Source organism: Gorilla gorilla, chromosome X, assembly GCF_029281585.2.
Source record: "Gorilla gorilla gorilla isolate KB3781 chromosome X, NHGRI_mGorGor1-v2.1_pri, whole genome shotgun sequence".
NCBI classification, from domain to species: Eukaryota; Metazoa; Chordata; class Mammalia; order Primates; family Hominidae; genus Gorilla; species Gorilla gorilla.
The window spans coordinates 28,661,442-28,678,919 of NC_073247.2; the positions used below are offsets into that span (position 1 = coordinate 28,661,442).

The 17,478-nt window shown below is 39.9% G+C and overlaps 1 protein-coding gene across 4 annotated transcripts in view; it reads right to left on the reverse strand.

The window, feature by feature from the left end:
* Positions 1-17,478, reverse strand: part of BEND2 (BEN domain containing 2) — a 52,079-nt gene that overhangs the window by 13,290 nt on the left and 21,311 nt on the right. For 2 of the 4 annotated variants that reach the window (XM_063702852.1, XM_063702853.1), the window contains exons 8-13: positions 16,940-17,065; positions 16,344-16,496; positions 15,860-15,967; positions 5,413-5,553; positions 2,470-2,670; positions 876-997 (exon numbers count right to left, since the gene is read on the reverse strand). In XM_063702852.1, the coding sequence (XP_063558922.1) occupies positions 876-997; positions 2,470-2,670; positions 5,413-5,553; positions 15,860-15,967; positions 16,344-16,496; positions 16,940-17,065 (851 nt within the window). The remainder of the gene's footprint in view (positions 1-875; positions 998-2,469; positions 2,671-5,412; positions 5,554-15,859; positions 15,968-16,343; positions 16,497-16,939; positions 17,066-17,478) is intronic. The other 2 variants (XM_055376123.2, XM_055376124.1) reach the window with 2 other exon arrangements.

Here is a 17,478-nt window from a genome sequence, read left to right on the forward strand (position 1 = left end):
ACATTCAAATTGTTTAGGGTGCAATTTTTGAAGGCTATAAAACGGAATGTTAAAAATAAGCAGATTTGGTTTCAGGCAGATGGTGCTTGAGCTATCACTGAAATCAACCCGTTCACCAGGGAAACATACGCTCAGCTACAAATATTCTTGGCAAATTGTTTCCATAAACTTACTCTAGAGACACAGGAGCGACTAGACGTGGCCAGAAGAAAAGGGGGTTGGTGGAAATTAGGAATTGTCATTAAGATACATGTTTCATCAGAAGATAACAGATATGACACTCTTCCCTAATGGCCCGGTTGTGGTAAAACAAACAAAAATCTCTAATGTACTTTGAAGATAGACTGGAGGAAAGAGAAACTAGATTTCTGTTACCACATAACTATATGGAGTGTAAAATATCTGTAATCGTTTAACGTCATGACATGAGTTTATTTCACCAAGTTCCATCATCACTAAAAGTGAACAAGTAACGAAGTGCCTGCATTTTCCCCTGCACCTCCTCAGCTACATTGAAACAGCCAAGGAGCACACAGCTGGCTCCTTTTTGTGTTGCTCGGTGAGATACTGAAAAAGATTTGCCAAATATCTTTGTAGCTGAAACTATTTTCCTAGTATTATCCTTGGCTTCAAATATACTAATTATAGCACTTTATTTTATTTATCTTTAGGATATTTTTATAGAGCATAAATATCAAAAAAGTAAAATAAACATGCAGTGTGCTTTTGAAAGAACATCCCATGCCCCCTAAGTTAAGTTAATGAGAATTTTAGCACATGGCCTAAAGAGCCTGTGCCTCATGCTATCAGTTCTGAAACTGTACACAGTACAAACTCAGGTAACAGTTACCATATTTAGATGGAAAATAACTTACTGGAGTACTCTTGCCTTCAGAACGTAAACAGGAGATCATAGAATTGATACCAGAAATACAGTCCTGCCAGTCTTTTCCATGTTCATGCAAATCACAGGTGGGAAAAGTTGTTGCCAGATATTCTGCAAACAGCAGAAAGTATTCACGAAAATTAGAAAAAAAATTAACAAACTAATGAAACATTTTTTTCTTTAAACACTGACTTTTAGATGGTTCCATTGTGTAATGGTGAGCACTCTGGTGACTTCTCTTTCTACTTCTCATCCTTTTCTCTTATTCTTTCTGAGAGTTTAGAAATTCCATCCAATGAGGATGCTTTGCTGAATTATTTCCCCTACCATGAGATCCCCTAAAACACTGACGTAGGAAGCTAATAATGAGCTCTTGGTGCTCAAAAAAAAAAAAAAAAAAGTGTGTAGGCCAGGCACAGTGGCTCATGTCTGTAACCCCAGAGTTTTGGGAGGTCGAGGCAGGAGGATCGCTTGAGATCAGGAGTTTGAGAACAGCCTGGGCAGCAAAGTGAGACCCCATCTCTATAAAAAATACAAAACTTAGCTGGGTATGGTGGCATGCACCTGTGGGCCTAGCTACTCAGGAGGCTGGGGAGGAAGGGTTGCTTGAGCCCAGGAGTTCGAGGCTGCACCGAGCTATGATCAAACCACTGCACTCCAGCCTGGGTGACAGAGCAAGACCATGTGTCTGAAAAAAAAAATTTTAAGTGTGTAACCCAATGTTGACTATTTCAGGGTGCTCAGACCATTTAATAACCCAATGGATAAATCAGAACTAAAAGGAAACATATCAAGAGAAGACAGTGTTACTGCAAACATGATTACACCAGGGGCTCATTCATCCTGTCTATCTTCCCCAGCTCTTCCCTCTGCCTAGAACATCCTCCTGTTCCCTCTACCTACTGAAGGAGTCCTTCAGAATCCAGCTCAAATGTCCTGTCCTTAGCTAAGCCTTCCCCAACTCCCTCAAAGCAGCTGCTCTGAGCTTCCCCAACACTACCACACTGGACTGGGATGTATCTGTTTCCATCAACATGTCCCTTTCTAGACTATGAGCTCCTCATAGGCAGAAACACTTATTCATTGTGGTATCCTTAGTATCCATGAGTTCTAGGATCTCAATAGACATGTCTGGAAGGCAGGAAGGCAGGAGGCTAAAAAGAACTAATCATAAAATTCTATTTCTGTGTTGCTAGTCACTAGCACTGACAAGTCTTTTACTCCCCCCCGCCCCCCACCCCACCACCTTCTGGCAGAGGGAGCTTTTTCCTTTTTTTTTTTTTTTTTTTTTTTTGTAGCAAGTTTCAGGGCTAAAGAATTGACTTAGTACTAACCATAAACAACTATAGTAGATGAGGCTTGTCTTATTCAACCATTCAAGTCAATGGACAAGTTTTATTCTTTGGAAATTGTTACCAATTATATATTATTAAGTTGTAAAATCAGGGTCAGACAGGTAAAAAAATGAATAGTTTTAAGATTTACACAGACTTATTGTTATTCCTTCAACTGCCGAAAACATTCATTATATGACCAAATGATGATTAAAAATAAGATTCCATTATCACTTTATGTACACATACCTCTCAATGCAGCCATTTTGTTTGGGTCGAGGGATTGGCTGTCTTTCAAATGGATATCCACTGAGCTGCTAATCAGGATTTCCTTGGAGAATAAAATACGAACCAAGTAGCAGGCTGCTTGCTTAGGTTTGGCCATATTTCGTACGGCCAGCAAATGGGTTTTAAGTACTCTGACATTTCTTTTTGGATCACCAAGATAGCCTTTAAAAATAAAGAGAAAAAGGAACATCCTTGGTTTTGTCATGCAAGGGTACCCTCAAAGTACGCAAGAGAATTACACTGATTTATTTCTTCTTTTTCTTCAAATAAGGCAAACGCAGATAAATGATTTCTAATTCATGAATTTCTACTTGGGTGAATTTTTTTTCTATGCTTATCTCTTCCTCTTCCTTAAATGGGTCTCTTTGACACCATCTGCCAAACTGTCAACATTCTTCACTTCTACTGGTCTTGAGCTTGCTGTATTGAACTACTCTGTTCATTAGCTTGAACACATGTCATTGTCAGGCTGCAGGTGCATATGTAAACATGTTGCCCTGAGTTCCCACTGCTCCATTTCACGCTCTAAGAGTACACTCAGAGCCATTCTACTGGGCAAGTGGATGTTCCCTGAAGACAATGTTGAAAGCGTGGGTGGGGATCATTAAGAAAATTTTCAAATAGCTAGCATTTATCAGTAGCTCCTGTATATCAGGCATGTGCTAAATATTTTACATCTGTGCACTAGCTCAGTTTCATCATTCTAACAACTCTATCATTACTCCCACCCCATTATTCCCACCCCATTATTTCCAAATGAGGAGACTGTGGCCCAAAGGAGATAAGTTATTTGAAAAGGTCACACTGCTAGTTACAGAACCAGTTTTAAAATCTGTCTGTTTATGAGTTAACTGCTCTAAACCATGAATCTTCTACTAACATCTTCCATTCTTTTTCCTATTTATTTTTTTAAAAGACAAAATTGAAATCATACTTTAAGTATAGTTTAAATCCTGCTTTTTCAGTTAACATTATATTTTGAGCATTTCTCTGTTTTCATCTTTTTTTTTAAATCTGCATTCCTGTCATCATGATTTTCCTGACAAGTGACATTTATGTTGTACTTACATCCCAGGCATTGTGTTAAGAGCTTTAAATGCATTGTCCAATTTGATCCTCACAATTCTATGAAGTAGACACTATTATTTTTGTCACTTCACAACTGAATAAACTAGTATTTAGGTTAGGAAAGTGGCTGAAGGTCATAAGGTTAGTAAGAGCTGGGATTTGAAATCAAGCAGGCAGACATGAGAGCTCATGCCCTCAACCATTAGGCTTTACTGCCTCACATGCTGTGGATACACCAGAAGTCAAGTGATTAATTCCCTATCATCATTTATTTTTGTTTGTTTGCTTCCAATTTTTCCCAATGATTCTGTAAAGGACATTCTTGTACCAAAATTTTAATGTAATTTTTAATTATACTTTCAGATAAAGTGAGATTACAGTCAACTGCCATAAATGTTTTTATGGATTTTTCTACAAACTATCTTTCAGAAAGTTTGTACCAATGTATACTTCTAACAATGTATCAGAGTGCCCATTTCAGTACAGAGAATCAACTTTTGTTTCTGTTTTTTTTTTTTTTTTTTTTTTTGGCTGGAGTACAGTGGCATGATCATGGCTCACTATAGCCTCAACCTTCCGGGCTGTTCAAGTGATCCTCCCACCTCAGCCTCCCAAGTAGCTGGGATTACAGGCACATGCCACCACGCCTGGCTAATTTTTTGTATTTTTTGTAGAGATAGGGTTTTGCTATGTTGCCCATGCTGGTCTCAAACTCTTGGGCTCAAGCGATTTTCCCACCTCAGCCTCCCAGATTACTGGGATTAACAAGCCTGAGCCACCGTGCCCAGCCGAGACCACAATTTTTGAAATTTCTTCTAGTTTGAGTAACAAAATAATTTAAAGGAATAAGCTCTCCTCTAGGAAGGGAGTCAACAAACTGCAGTCCACTGGCCCATCCCCCCATCGATGTGCGTGAAAGGTGTGCTGGCCATGGCCACGCCTATTCATTCGTCTATGGGCTGAGGCTGCTCTTATCTTACAACAGCAAAGGTGGGTATTTGTGACAGACAATACTATCTAGCCCTTCACAGAAAAGGTTTCCTGATCCCTGTTCTAGGATATTAATAAGAGATAAGCTGCTTAGAAGTTGAGACAAAAATGAACTGACTATAAAATATTTGGAAGGCTTACCCTTAGAAGCCACAGAGCTTGGGGTCCCCTCATCTCTGCCACTGTGGCTTGGCAGGCAGTACAGTGGACTGGTAAGAAACATGAGCTTTAGGCCAGTTACGGTGGCTCATGCCTGTAATCCTAGCACTTTGGGAGGCCGAGGCAGATGGATCACTTGAGGCTAGGAGTTTGAGAACAGCCTGGCCAAAATGGCCAAACCCCATCTCTACTAAAAATACAAAAACTAGCTGGGCGTGGTGGTGTGTGCTTGTAATTCCAGCTACTTGGGAGGCTAAGGCAGAAGAATCACTTGAACCTGGGAGGTGGAGGTTGTAGTGAGCCAAGATCATGCCACTGCACTCCAGCCTGGGCAATAGAGCAAGACTCCACTTCAAAAAGAAAAAAGACACATGAGTTTTAAAGTCAGAGAAAGCTGGGGCAGAGCTCAAGTCCTACTCACCAGCTCTGTGACCTTGGGGATGGGGATAATAAAAGTGCCAACACCATGGAGTCATTATGGGTATAAGTGAAGAAGAGGCATGTTAATTGTTTAGCACAGTGCCTTGCACGTAATATGCACTCAATAAACGTTAGTCATGGTTCTGAATATCACCTAAAACCTGTCCTCAAAATAGGAAACACAGAGCTTTCACTGTCTTGCATCAAGGAAGTGGAAGAATGTAGCTCAAATAGTGCCACTTATAACGTGTGTTATTTCAAACTCACCATACTTGGGAGGGATACAGACAGATGATGAGGAAGAATCCTGGCCACTGTCACTGTCCAATAAAGTTGAGCAATTCATTGTGTTGAGGCTGTTTTCCATGTTGGTGTCTACTTTTACCAAAATATTCAGAGGTAACAGTGCTGAAAGAAAAGAACTCTCAACTGACAATTCTATATCCAGCAAAACTGTTTTTCAGGTACAGAGGGGAAATACACTCTCAGACAAAAGAAAACTAAAAAGATTTGTTGCCAGCAGACCTACTCTTTTTTTTTCTTTCTTTCTTTTTTTTTTAGACTATGTTGCCCAGGCTGGAGTGCAATGGCATGATCTTGACTTACTACAACCTCTGCCCACTGGGTTCAAGCAATTCTCATGCCTTAGCCTTCCGAGTAGCTGGAATTACAGGCACCCACCACCATACCTGGCTAATTTTTGTATTTTTAATAGACATGGGGTTTCGCCATGTTGGCCAGGCTGGTCTTGAACTCCTGACCTCAAGTGATCTGCCTGCCTCAGCCTCCCAAAATGCTGGAGACCTACTCTTAAAGAATGGCTAAAAGAAGATCTTCAAACAGAAAGATTATGATGATAGAAGGAACAGTGGCACATCAGAAAGCAAGAAAGAATAGAAAGATGCATGTGGAGAAATGGAACAGCCACACTGGAAAACAATTACTACATTTGTAATTACAATTACTCTCATTGTAATTATTATTATAATTTAAAATGAGGTAATTAATTGCAGGGTTTTTTAGGGTTAAGCACCTAAGAGTGAAATTGCTGGAAATTTCACTCTTAGGTATTTATCCCAGAGAAATAAGAGCTCATGTTGACATGAAAACCTTCACATGAGTATCCTCAGCAGCTTTATTTGTCATAGCCAAAACCTGAAAACAATCCAAGTGTCCTTCAATAGGTGAATGGTTAAAGGAACTGTGGTAAATCCATACCACAGAATACTATTCAGCAATAAAAATGAAGAAGAGAAAGAGCAGAAAGAAAGGCGATACAAAACCATCATGAGTTCTCTAAATCATATGGAATGACTGAAACAAAAATGAAAACACCATCTGATACCTATAACAATGATATTTAAAGGTGGGGAGAAAAACGAAACCTAAGTGGAATTAAAGTTTCAACACTTCATTCCAAGTGGTAAAATGCTGATTCCAACAGGCAGTGATAAGTCACATACGTATACAGTAACACTCAGAGCAACCACTAGGAAAACTGCACAAATCAATATACTCAAAAACAAACAAATCAAGATGGAATACTTAAAATGTTCAAGTAACTCACAGGAAGGCAAGAAAAAGAAAAGGAGAATGAGAAACAGAAGATAAACAGAAAAATAATAAAATGGAAGACTTAAACCCTGTATCAATAATTACATTAAATGTAAATGATCTAAACATACCAATTAAGTGGCAGCAATTGACCAAGTAGATAAAAAACAAGACCCTCGATTGCCAGGTAGTGTAAATGAAAAGAAAAACAAGACCCAACTATATGCTCTTTATTAGAAACTCTACAAATTCAATAACATAAGTAGGTTAAAAGTAAAAGAATGAAAAATATATACCATGTGATATGGTTTGGATTTGTATCCCTCCCTAAACTTCATGTCAAATTGGAGGAGGGGCCTGGTGGGAGGTGACCGGATAATGTGCACAGATTTCCCCCTTGCTGGTCTCATGAGAGTGAGTGACTTCTCATGAGATCTGATGGTTTAAAAGTGTGTGGCACTTCCCCCTTTGGTCTCTCCTGCCACCATGTGAAGAAGGTGCTTGCTTCCCCTTCACCTTCTGCCATGACTTTAAGTTTCCTGAGATCTCCCAGTCATGCTTCCTGTTAAGGCTGTGGAACTCTGAGTCAATTAAACATCGTTTCTTCATAAATTTCTCAGTCTCAGGTACTTCTTTATAGCAGTATGAAAATGGACTAATGCACCATGCAAACATTAATCCAAAAAAAAGAAAGCAGAGTGGCTATATTGATATCAGATAAAATAAACAGACTTCAGAGCAAAGAAAGTTACCAGAGACAAATAAGAACACTACATAACAATAAAAGGGTTAACCCCCAGGAAAATATAATGATCTTCAATATGTTCACACCAATCAAAAGTGTCTCAAAATATATAAAGCAAAAACTGAAAGAGTAGAAAGGCAAAATAGACAAACCCACAATTATATTGAGGACCTCAGCACCCACCTCTCAGCAACTGACAGAACAACCTTACAGAGGCCGGGCACGGGGGGCTTATGCCTGTAATCCCAGCACTTTGGGAGGCTGAGATGGGCAGATCATCTGGAGATCAGGAGTTAGAGACCAGCCTGGCCAACATGGTGAAACCCCGTCTCTACTAAAAATACAAAAATTAGCCAGGCGTGGTAGCACACGCCTATAGTTCCAGCTACTCAGGAGGCTGAGGCGCGAGAATCACTTGAACCCAGGAGGCAGGGGTTGCAGTGAGGCAAGATCATGCCACTGCACTCCAGCCTGGGTGACAGAGCGAGACTCTGTCTCCAAAAAAAAAAAAAAAAAAAAAAAAAAGAACAACCAGACAGAACATCAGCAAGGACAGAGAAGACCGAGTAACACACAACCAACCAACAGGATTTTCATTATAGAACATTCCATCTAATAAAAGCAGAATATACATTTTTTTCAAATGCCTATGGACCATTCACCAAGACAGACCACATCCTGAGCCAAAGGAAAAAACCTCAATAAATATAAAAGAATTGAAATCATATAGAGTATATTTTCTGACCACAGTGGAACCAAACTAGAAATCAAAGACAAGAGAAAAATCTATAAACACTTGGAAATTAAACAGCAAACTCCTAAATAATCCACACGTCAAAAAGAAGTCTCCAAGGAAATTTTAAAATACACAGGACACAGCTTGGGAGCTAGATGGCTAAATAGAAGCCTCCACTGATTGTTCTCAAGAACACCAAATTTAACAACTATCTACACAAAAAAGCACCTTAATAAGAAATCCAAAATCAGCTTAGGTCCCAGCTCGGCCCCAGTGGGGTAGGGTACAAAGTGGGCTCTTGGGGTCCCTGATTCCAGGCCTTGGCTCTTAGATGGCATTTCTGGGCCTGCCCTGGGCCAGAGGGGAGCCCACTGCCCTGAAGAGTGAGTCCCAGGCCTGGCAGCATTCACCGTAAGCTGAGTGAACAGCAGCGGTGGCCTGGCGGTACCCCTTGTGGGCCTGTGGCAGTGGTGGCCACAAGGAGAGACTTCTCTGCTTGTAGAAACAGGAGGGAAGAGTGGGAAGGACTTTGTCTTGTGGCTTGGGTGCCAGCTCAGCAGAATAGAGCACCAGGTAGATTCCTGAGGTCTCCAGCTCCAGGCCCTGGTTTCTGATTGGCATCTCTGGACCTGCCCAGGGCTGGGGGGAACTCACCACCCTGAAGGGAAGGACACAAGCCTGGCTGGCTTCACCACCTACTGATTGTAGAGGCTGAGGGCCTTGAGCAAACACACGCTGTAGCCAGGTAGTGGTTACAGTGAGCCTTGGGCAAGACTCAGGGCTCTGCTGGCTTCAGGTCTGACCCAGCACAGTCCCAGTGGTGGTGGCCACAGGGGTATTTGTGTCACCCCTCCCCCAGCTCCATGCAGCTCACCATAGACAGAGACTCCTTTGTTTGGGAGAATGTAAGGGAAGAGCCCAGGCGCAGTGGCTCATTCCTGTAATCCCAGCACTTTGGGAGGCTGAGGCGGGCAGATCACCTGAGGTTAGGAGTTCGAGACCAGCCTGGCCAACATGATGAAACCCCATCTCTACTAAAAATACAAAAATTAGCCAGGCATGGTGATGCACACCTGTAATCTCAGCTACTTGGGAGGCTGAGGCAGGAGAATCTTTTGAGCCCGGGAGGTGGAGATTGCAGTGAGCTGAGATCACACCACTGCACTCCAGCCTGGGCAACAGAATGAGACTCCATCTCAAAAAAAGAACAAGAGTCTCTGCCTGGTAATCCAGAGAATTCTTCTGGATCTTAACCAAGAACACCAAGGCAGCACCTCTACAAGTCTTCAAGAGCCACTGCATTACTGGACTTGGGGTGTCCCCTGATGCAGATATGGCTTCAGTGACCAGAAACTTAGATCACAACACCCAAGTCCCTTCGAATACCTGGAAAGCCTTTCCAAGAAGGATGGCACAAGTAAGCCCAGACAGCAAAGACAACAATAAATATCTAACTCTTCAATGCCCAGACAGACGAACATCCACAAGCATCAACTCCATCCAGGAAAACATGACCTCACCAAATGAATGAAATAAGGCACCAGGGACCAATCCCAGAGAAACAGAGATATCTGACCTTTCCAACACAGATTTCAAAATAGCTGTTTTGAGGAAACTCAAAGAAATTCAAGATAACACAAAGAAGGAATTCATAATTCTATCAGATAAATTTAACAAAGAGATTGAAATAAAAAGTATCAAGCAGAAATTCTGGAGTTGAAAAATGCGGTTGACATAATGAAGAATGCATCAGGGTCTCTTAATAGCAGAACTGATCAAGCAGAAGAAAGAATTAGTGAGCTTGAAGACAGGCTATTTGAAAATACAAAAAAGACAAAAGAAAAAAGAATGAAGCATGTCTACAAGATCTAGAAAACAGCCTCAAAAAGGCAAATCTAAGAGTTATTGGCCTTAAAGAGGACATCGAGAGAAAGATGGGGTAGAAAGTTTATTCAAAAAGATTGGCTGGGCGCAGTGGCTCATGCCTGCAATCCTAACACTTTGGGAGGCCAAGGCAGGCAGACTGCCTGAGCTCAGGAGTTCAAGACCAGCATGAGCAACGTGACGAACCCCCATTTCTACTAAAAATACAAAAAATTAGCCAGGCATGGTGGCGCGTGCCTGTAATCCTAGCTACTTAGGAGGCTGAGGCATGAGAATCACTTGAACCCGGGAGGTGGAGGTTGCAGTGAGCTGAGATCACGCCACTGCACTCCAGCCTAGGTGACAGAGCGAGACTCAGTCGCAAAAATAATAATAATAATAATAATAACAGACAACTTTCCAAACTTAGAGCAAGAATATCCAAGTACAAGGTTATAGAACACCAAGCAGATTTCACCCGAAGAAGACTACCTCAAGACATTTAATAATCAAAACCTCAAAGGGCAAGGATTACAAAAGGATCCTAAAAGCAGTAAGAGAAAAGAAACAAACAACATACAAAGACCTCCAATACGACGGGCAGCAGACTTTTCAGTGGAAATCTTGCAGGCCAGGAGAGAGTTCCATGACATATTTAAAGTGCTGAAGGAAAAAAATTTTATCCTAGAATAGTATATCCGGTGAAAATATCCTTCAAACATGAAGGAGAAATAAAGACTTTCCCAGACAAACAAAAGCTGACAGATTTCATCAACACCAGACCTATGCTATAAGAAATGCTAAAGAGAGTTCTTCAATCTGAAAGAAAAAGACATTAATTACCAATAACAGATCATCTGAAGGTATAAAACTTACTGGTAATAACAACACACAGAGTATTATAACACTGTAATTGTGCTGTGTAAAATACTCTTAAGTAGAAAGTCTAAATGATGACCCAATCAAAAATAATAACTACAACAACTTTTCAAGACACAGACAGTACAGGCCAGGTGCAGTGGTTGACACCTGTAATCCCAGCATTTTGGGAGGCCGAGGCAGGCAGATCATCTGAGGTCAGGAGTTTGACACCAGTCTGGCCAGCATGGTGAAACCCCGACTCCACTAAAAATACAAAAAGTAGCCAGGCGTGGTGGCGGGTGCCAGTAATCGCTGCTACTCAGGAGGCTGGGGCAGGAGAATTGCTTGAACCCGGGAGGCAGAGGTTGCAGTGAGCCGAGATCGCGCCATTGCACTCCAGCCTGGGTGAAAAGAAGGAAACTCCGTCGGAAAAAAAGAAAAAAAAGACATAGTACAATAAGACATAAAGATAAAACAAAAAGTTAAAAAGGGAAATTAAGTTAAAGTGTAGAGTTTTCATTAGTTTTCTTTTTGCTTGTTGGTTGGTTTGTGCAATCAGTGTTAAGTTGTCATTAGTTTACAATAATGGGTTATAAGACAGTATTTGCAAACCTCATGGTAACCTCAAAGCAAACAACATACAATGGGGCTGGGCATGGTGGTTTATGCCTGTAATTCCAGCACTTTGGGAGGCCGAGGTGGGAGGATCACTTGAGCCTAGGAGTTCAAGAAAAGTTCAGCCTGGGAAACATGGCGAAACCCTATCACTACAAAAAATACAAAAAGTTATCCGGGTATGGGGACACGTGCCTGTAGTCCAAGCTACTTTGGAGGCTGAGGTGGGAAGATCGCTTGAGCCTGGGAAGTCAAGGGTACAGTGAGCCAAGATCGTACCACTGCACTCCCGCCTAGGCAACAGAGCAAGACCCTGTCTGAAAAAAAAAAAAAAAAAAAGATATGATGGACACACAAAAAAATAAAACGAAATTAAATCATGCCACCAGAAAAAATTACCTTCACTAAAAGGAAGACAGGAAGGAAGGAAAGAAGGAAGGAAGAGAAGACCGAAAAACAACCAGAAAACAAATAACAAAATGGCAGGAAAAAGTCCCAACTTACCAATAAAAAAAATTGAATGTAAATGGACTAAACTCTCCAATCAAAAGATAGAGTGGCTGAATGGATAAAAAAGCAAGAAACAATGATCTGTTGTGTACAAGAAGCACACTTCACCTGTAAAGATACGCTGAAAATAAAGGGATGGAAAAAGATATTCCATGCCAATGGAAACCAAAAAAGAGTAGGAGTAGCTGTACTTATATCAAACAAAAAACTGTAAGAAGAGACAAAGGAGACCATTACATAATGATCAAGGGGTCAATTCAGCAAAAGGATATAACAATTGTAAATCTCTATGCACCCAACACTGGTGCACCCACATATATAAAGCAAATATTATTAGAGCTAAAGAGAGAGATAGGCCACAATACTAATAGCCAGAGACTTCAAGACCTCACTTTCAGCATTGGACAGATCATTCAGACAGAATATTAACAAAGAAAGATCAGATTTAATCTGTACTATAGACCAAATGGATCTAATAGATATGAACATTTCACAGATATATTAAATGTATATTCTGCAGCTGTTCTGCAAATACCTATTAATATTTCTTCTTAGCACAAGAATCATTCTCAAGGATTGACCATATGTTAGTCACAAAATAAGTCTGAAAATATTCAAAAGAATTGAAAATTATTCAATTTCAAGCATCTTCTCTGACTACAATGGAATAAAGCCAGAAATCAGTAATGAGGAATTTGGGAAACTATACATGAAAATTAAATAATATGTTCTTAAATGATCAGTGGGCAATGGTAAATGAATGGTCAATGAAGAAATTAAGAGGGAAATGGAAAAAAAAAATCTTGAAACAAATGGTAATGGAAACACAACATACCAAAACCTATGGGATAGAGCAAAAGCAGTAGTAAGAGAGAAATTTATAGCTATAAGTGCCTACATCAAAAAAGAAGAAAAACTTCAAATAAATAAAAGAACTAGGGAAGGAAGAGCAAACCATACCCAGAATTAGTAGAAGAAAATAATAATAAAGATCAGAGCAGAAGCAAAAGAATTTAAAATGAAGAAAACAATACAAAAAATGAAATGAAAGAAAAGGTTGCTTTTCTGAAAAGACAGATAAAATTGGCTAACCTTTAAGCCAGACTAACTAAGAAAAAGAGACAGTGATGACGAGCATTTTTTCATGTGTCTGTTGGTTGTGCACATGTACCCTAGAACTTAAAGCATAATTAAAAAAAAGAAAAAGAAAAAGAGACAAAATCCAAATAAATAAAACCAGAGATTAAAAAGGAGACATTACAACTGATACCACAGAAATTCAAAGGGATCATTAGTGGCTACCATGAGTAACTGCATGCCAACAAACTGGAAAATCTAGAGGAAATGTATAAATTCCTAGACACATAACACCTACCAAGTTTGAACCGTGAAGGAATCCAAAACCTGAACAGATAAATAACAAGTAATGAGATTGAAGCCATAATAGAATTCTCCCAGTAAAGAAAAGCTCAAGACCCAAAGGCTTCACTGCTGAATTCTACCAAATATTTAAAGAATTAATACCAATCCTACTCAAACTATTCCCAAAAATAGAGGAGGAAGGAATACTTCAAAATTCATTATACGAGGTCAGTATTACCCTGATACCAAAGCTAGACAAAGACACATCAAAAAAAGAAAACCACAGGCCAATATCTCTGATAAATACTGATGCAAAAACCCTCAACAAAATACTAGGAAATAGAATTCAACAACACATTAAAAAGATCAGCCGGGTGCAGTGGCTCACGCCTGTAATCCCAGCACTTTGGGAGGCCGAGGCGGGTGGATTACGAGGTCAGGAGTTCGAGACCAGCCTGGCCAGCATGGTGAAACCCCGTCTCTACTAAAAATACAGAAAATTGGCCAGGCATGGTGGCGCATGCCTGTAGTCCCAGCTACTCAGGAGGCTGAGGTAGAAGAATTACCTGAACCCGGCAGGCAGAGGTTGCAGTGGGCCAAGATTGTGCCACTGCACTCCAGCCTGGGCGACAGAAAGAGACTCCATCTCAGAAAAAAAAAAAAAAAATCATTCATGGATGGCCATGGGGTCTCATGCCTGCAATCCTAGTACTTTGGGAGGCCAAGGCGGGAAGACTGCTTGAGCCCAAGAGATTGAGACCAGCCTGGGCAATACAACAAGATTTTGTCTCTACAAAAAAAATTTAAAAATTAGCCAGGCCTGGTTGTCCATCCCTGTAGTCCCAGCTACTTGGGAGGCTGAGTTGGGAGGATCATTTGAGCCTGAGGGGGTCGAGGCAGCAGTGAGCCATGATCATGCCACTGCACTACAGTCTGGGTGACAGAGACTGTCTCAAAATGAGCATTCATCATGACCAAGTGGGATTTATCCCAGGGATTCAAGGATGGTTCAACATACACAAATTAATCAATGTGATATGTCATATGAACAGAATGAAGGACAAAAATTGTATGATCATTTCAATTAAGTAACTCTCAAAATGTAAGCATAAAAAAGCAAACATTACTATAAGACAAGAATAGATATTTCACAGAAGAGGATATGCAGATAGAAAATTAGCACATGAAGAGCCATACATCACTTCGAAAGGCCAATGCATATTAAACCCTCAATGAAATATTACCATATACCTATCAGAATGGCTAAGTGGTGGGCAGATCATGAGGTCAGGAGATCGAGACCATCCTGGCTAACATGGTGAAACCCAGTCTCTACTAAAAAAATACAAAAAATTAGCCGAGCATGGTGGCACATGCCTGTAGTCCCAGCTACTCGGGAGGCTGAGGCAGGAGAATCGCTTGAACCCAGGAGACAGAGGTTGCAGTGAGCCGAGATTGCACCACTGCACTCCAGCCTGGGTGACAGACCGAGACTCCATCTCAAAAAAAAAAAAAAAAAAAAAAAAAAAGCGAACATACCAAATGCTGGTAAGAATGCAGAGAAACTGAATCACTCATACACTGCTGATGGGAATGCAAAATGGCACAGCCACTCTGGAAATAGTTGACGGTTTCTTATAAAACTATACATGCAATTAATATACCACCCAGCAGTTAATTGCACTCTTCGGCATTTATCACAGAAAAATGAAAAACGTTATGTTCACACAAAAACCGGTACTCTGGTTGTCATAGCTGCTTTACTTGTAATAGCCAAAAACAACAATCTAGATGTCCTTCAGTGGGTGACAAACCATGATAAATCCATACCATGAAATAGTACTCAGCAATAAACAGGAAGGAATTTCTGATATACACAAAAACTTGTATGAATCTCCAGGGAATTATGCTATGTGGAAAAAAAGCAATCTCAAAAGGTTAAATGGTATATCAGTCCATTTATCAGTCCAATGGTATATCAGTCCATTCTTACAATGACAAAATTATAAAAAGGGAGAACATACTAGTAGTTGTATGGGATAAAGACGAGGCCAGGGAGGGAATGACATGAAGGAGTAGATATGCTTATAAAAAGTCAGTAAGAGAGTTCCTGGAAGTCATGGGACAGTCTGTATCATGACTAGATACAGTTAGGTTTATTTATGACTGAAAGTAGATGTCATAAAATTCCAGACAACTAAATATACTCTCTCTCTCTCTCTCTCTCACACACACACAGACACACACACACACACACTCTCTCACACAAATGAATACATGAAAAGCAGAGGACATCTGAGTAGATCTGGTGATTGCATCAATGTCAAAATCCTAGTTGTGATATTTTACTATATTTTTGTAAAATAGTACTATTGGGGGAAACTGGGTAAAGGTACACAAGATCTCTCTGTATTCTTTCAATCTAGATTAAAGAGTGCTACTTGTAACATATATCATTTCAAACTCACCAAAATCGGGAGTGAGGCAGGCAGATGCTGAAGCATCATCTTGGTCACAGTTATTTTTCATTTCAGTTGAGTAACTCATTGTCCCAGAACTCATTTGTGGGCCAGATTCTGTTTTGAACAACATTTCAATATGTAAAACATTTTGTAGTGCTGAAAGACAAGAAATCTCAACCATGTTTTTTAGATCAGGTGAAACTATCCTTCAGGAATAAAAGAAAAATAAAGACATTCTCAGACAAAGAAAAACTTTAAAAAGCGGCGACTGGCTGACTTACCCTTAAAGAACAACTAAAGGAGATCTTCAAACTGAAAGGATATGATGAAGGAAGGAATCTTGCACCGTCACGAAGGAAGAAAGAACAACAGAAAGAGCAGAAATATGGGCATGGAGAAACTAGGTCACTCACACGTTGCTGGTGGGGGTAGAAAATGGTACAGACACTCTGGAAAACAACTTGGCAGTATTTTGCAAAACTAAACATACCATTACCATAGGACCCAGCAACAGCACTCTTGGGCAGTATCTCAGAGAAATGAAAGCTTGTGTTCACACAAAGCCTATATGGTATATGAGTGTTCATAGCAGCTTTACTTCTAATAGCCAAAACCAGGAAACAACCTAGATGTCTTTCAATGCCTGAAAAGATAAACAAACCACGGTACATCTACACCATGGAATAGCACTCAGCAATAAAAAAGAAGGAACCATTTGGGGGCTTGCCTGTGGTAGAGGATACATGAACCTAAACATATGATAAAAATTGAACTAAAACACACACATACACATGCACACAAATAAATACAAGTAAAACTGGGGACATCTCAATAATATCTGTAGAAGGTATCACGTCAACACCCTGTTTGTGATAATTTCTTATAGTTTTGCAAGATATTACTGTTGGGAAAAGTGGTAATGGAAACACAGATTTCTCTGTATTATTTATTATAACTGCATGTGTAGCTAAATTTTTCTGAAAATAAAAACTTTAATTGGAAAAAGCTACCAATATCTTGCACTACGGATGCTAATGAATCTAGATTAAATAGTGCTACATATAGCAAGTATCATTTCAAACTCACCAAAATTGCAAGGAACGCTATGAAACAATGAGGAAACATTCTGGTGACTGTTGTTTTCTAATAAAGGTCTGTAATTTGTTTTTGCAGACCTCTTTCCTGGGCTGGTTCGTGCTTTTCCCAATGTTTCTATAAATAAAATATTTCAAATATTGAAAGACAATAAATCTCAGTCATGAATTCTATTATCAGGCAAAAGTATCCTTCAAATATAGAGAAGATAAAGACATTCTCACATGAGGGAAAACTGAAGTATTTGTTACTAACTGGCAAACACTTAAAGAATGGCTAAAGGAAAATCATCAAACAGAAAAGAATGATGAAAAAGCAAATCTTGGAGCATCAAAAAGGAAGAAAAAACAATGAAAGAAGAAGAAATATGCATATTGAGAAACCGGATCATTCATACATAATTGGCGAGAATGTAAAATAATACAGTCTCTCTGGAATACCATTTGGCAGTTTCTTATAACACTAAACATGCAATTACTATACAACCAAGCCTTTGCATTCTTGGACATTTATCCAAGAGAAATCAAAAC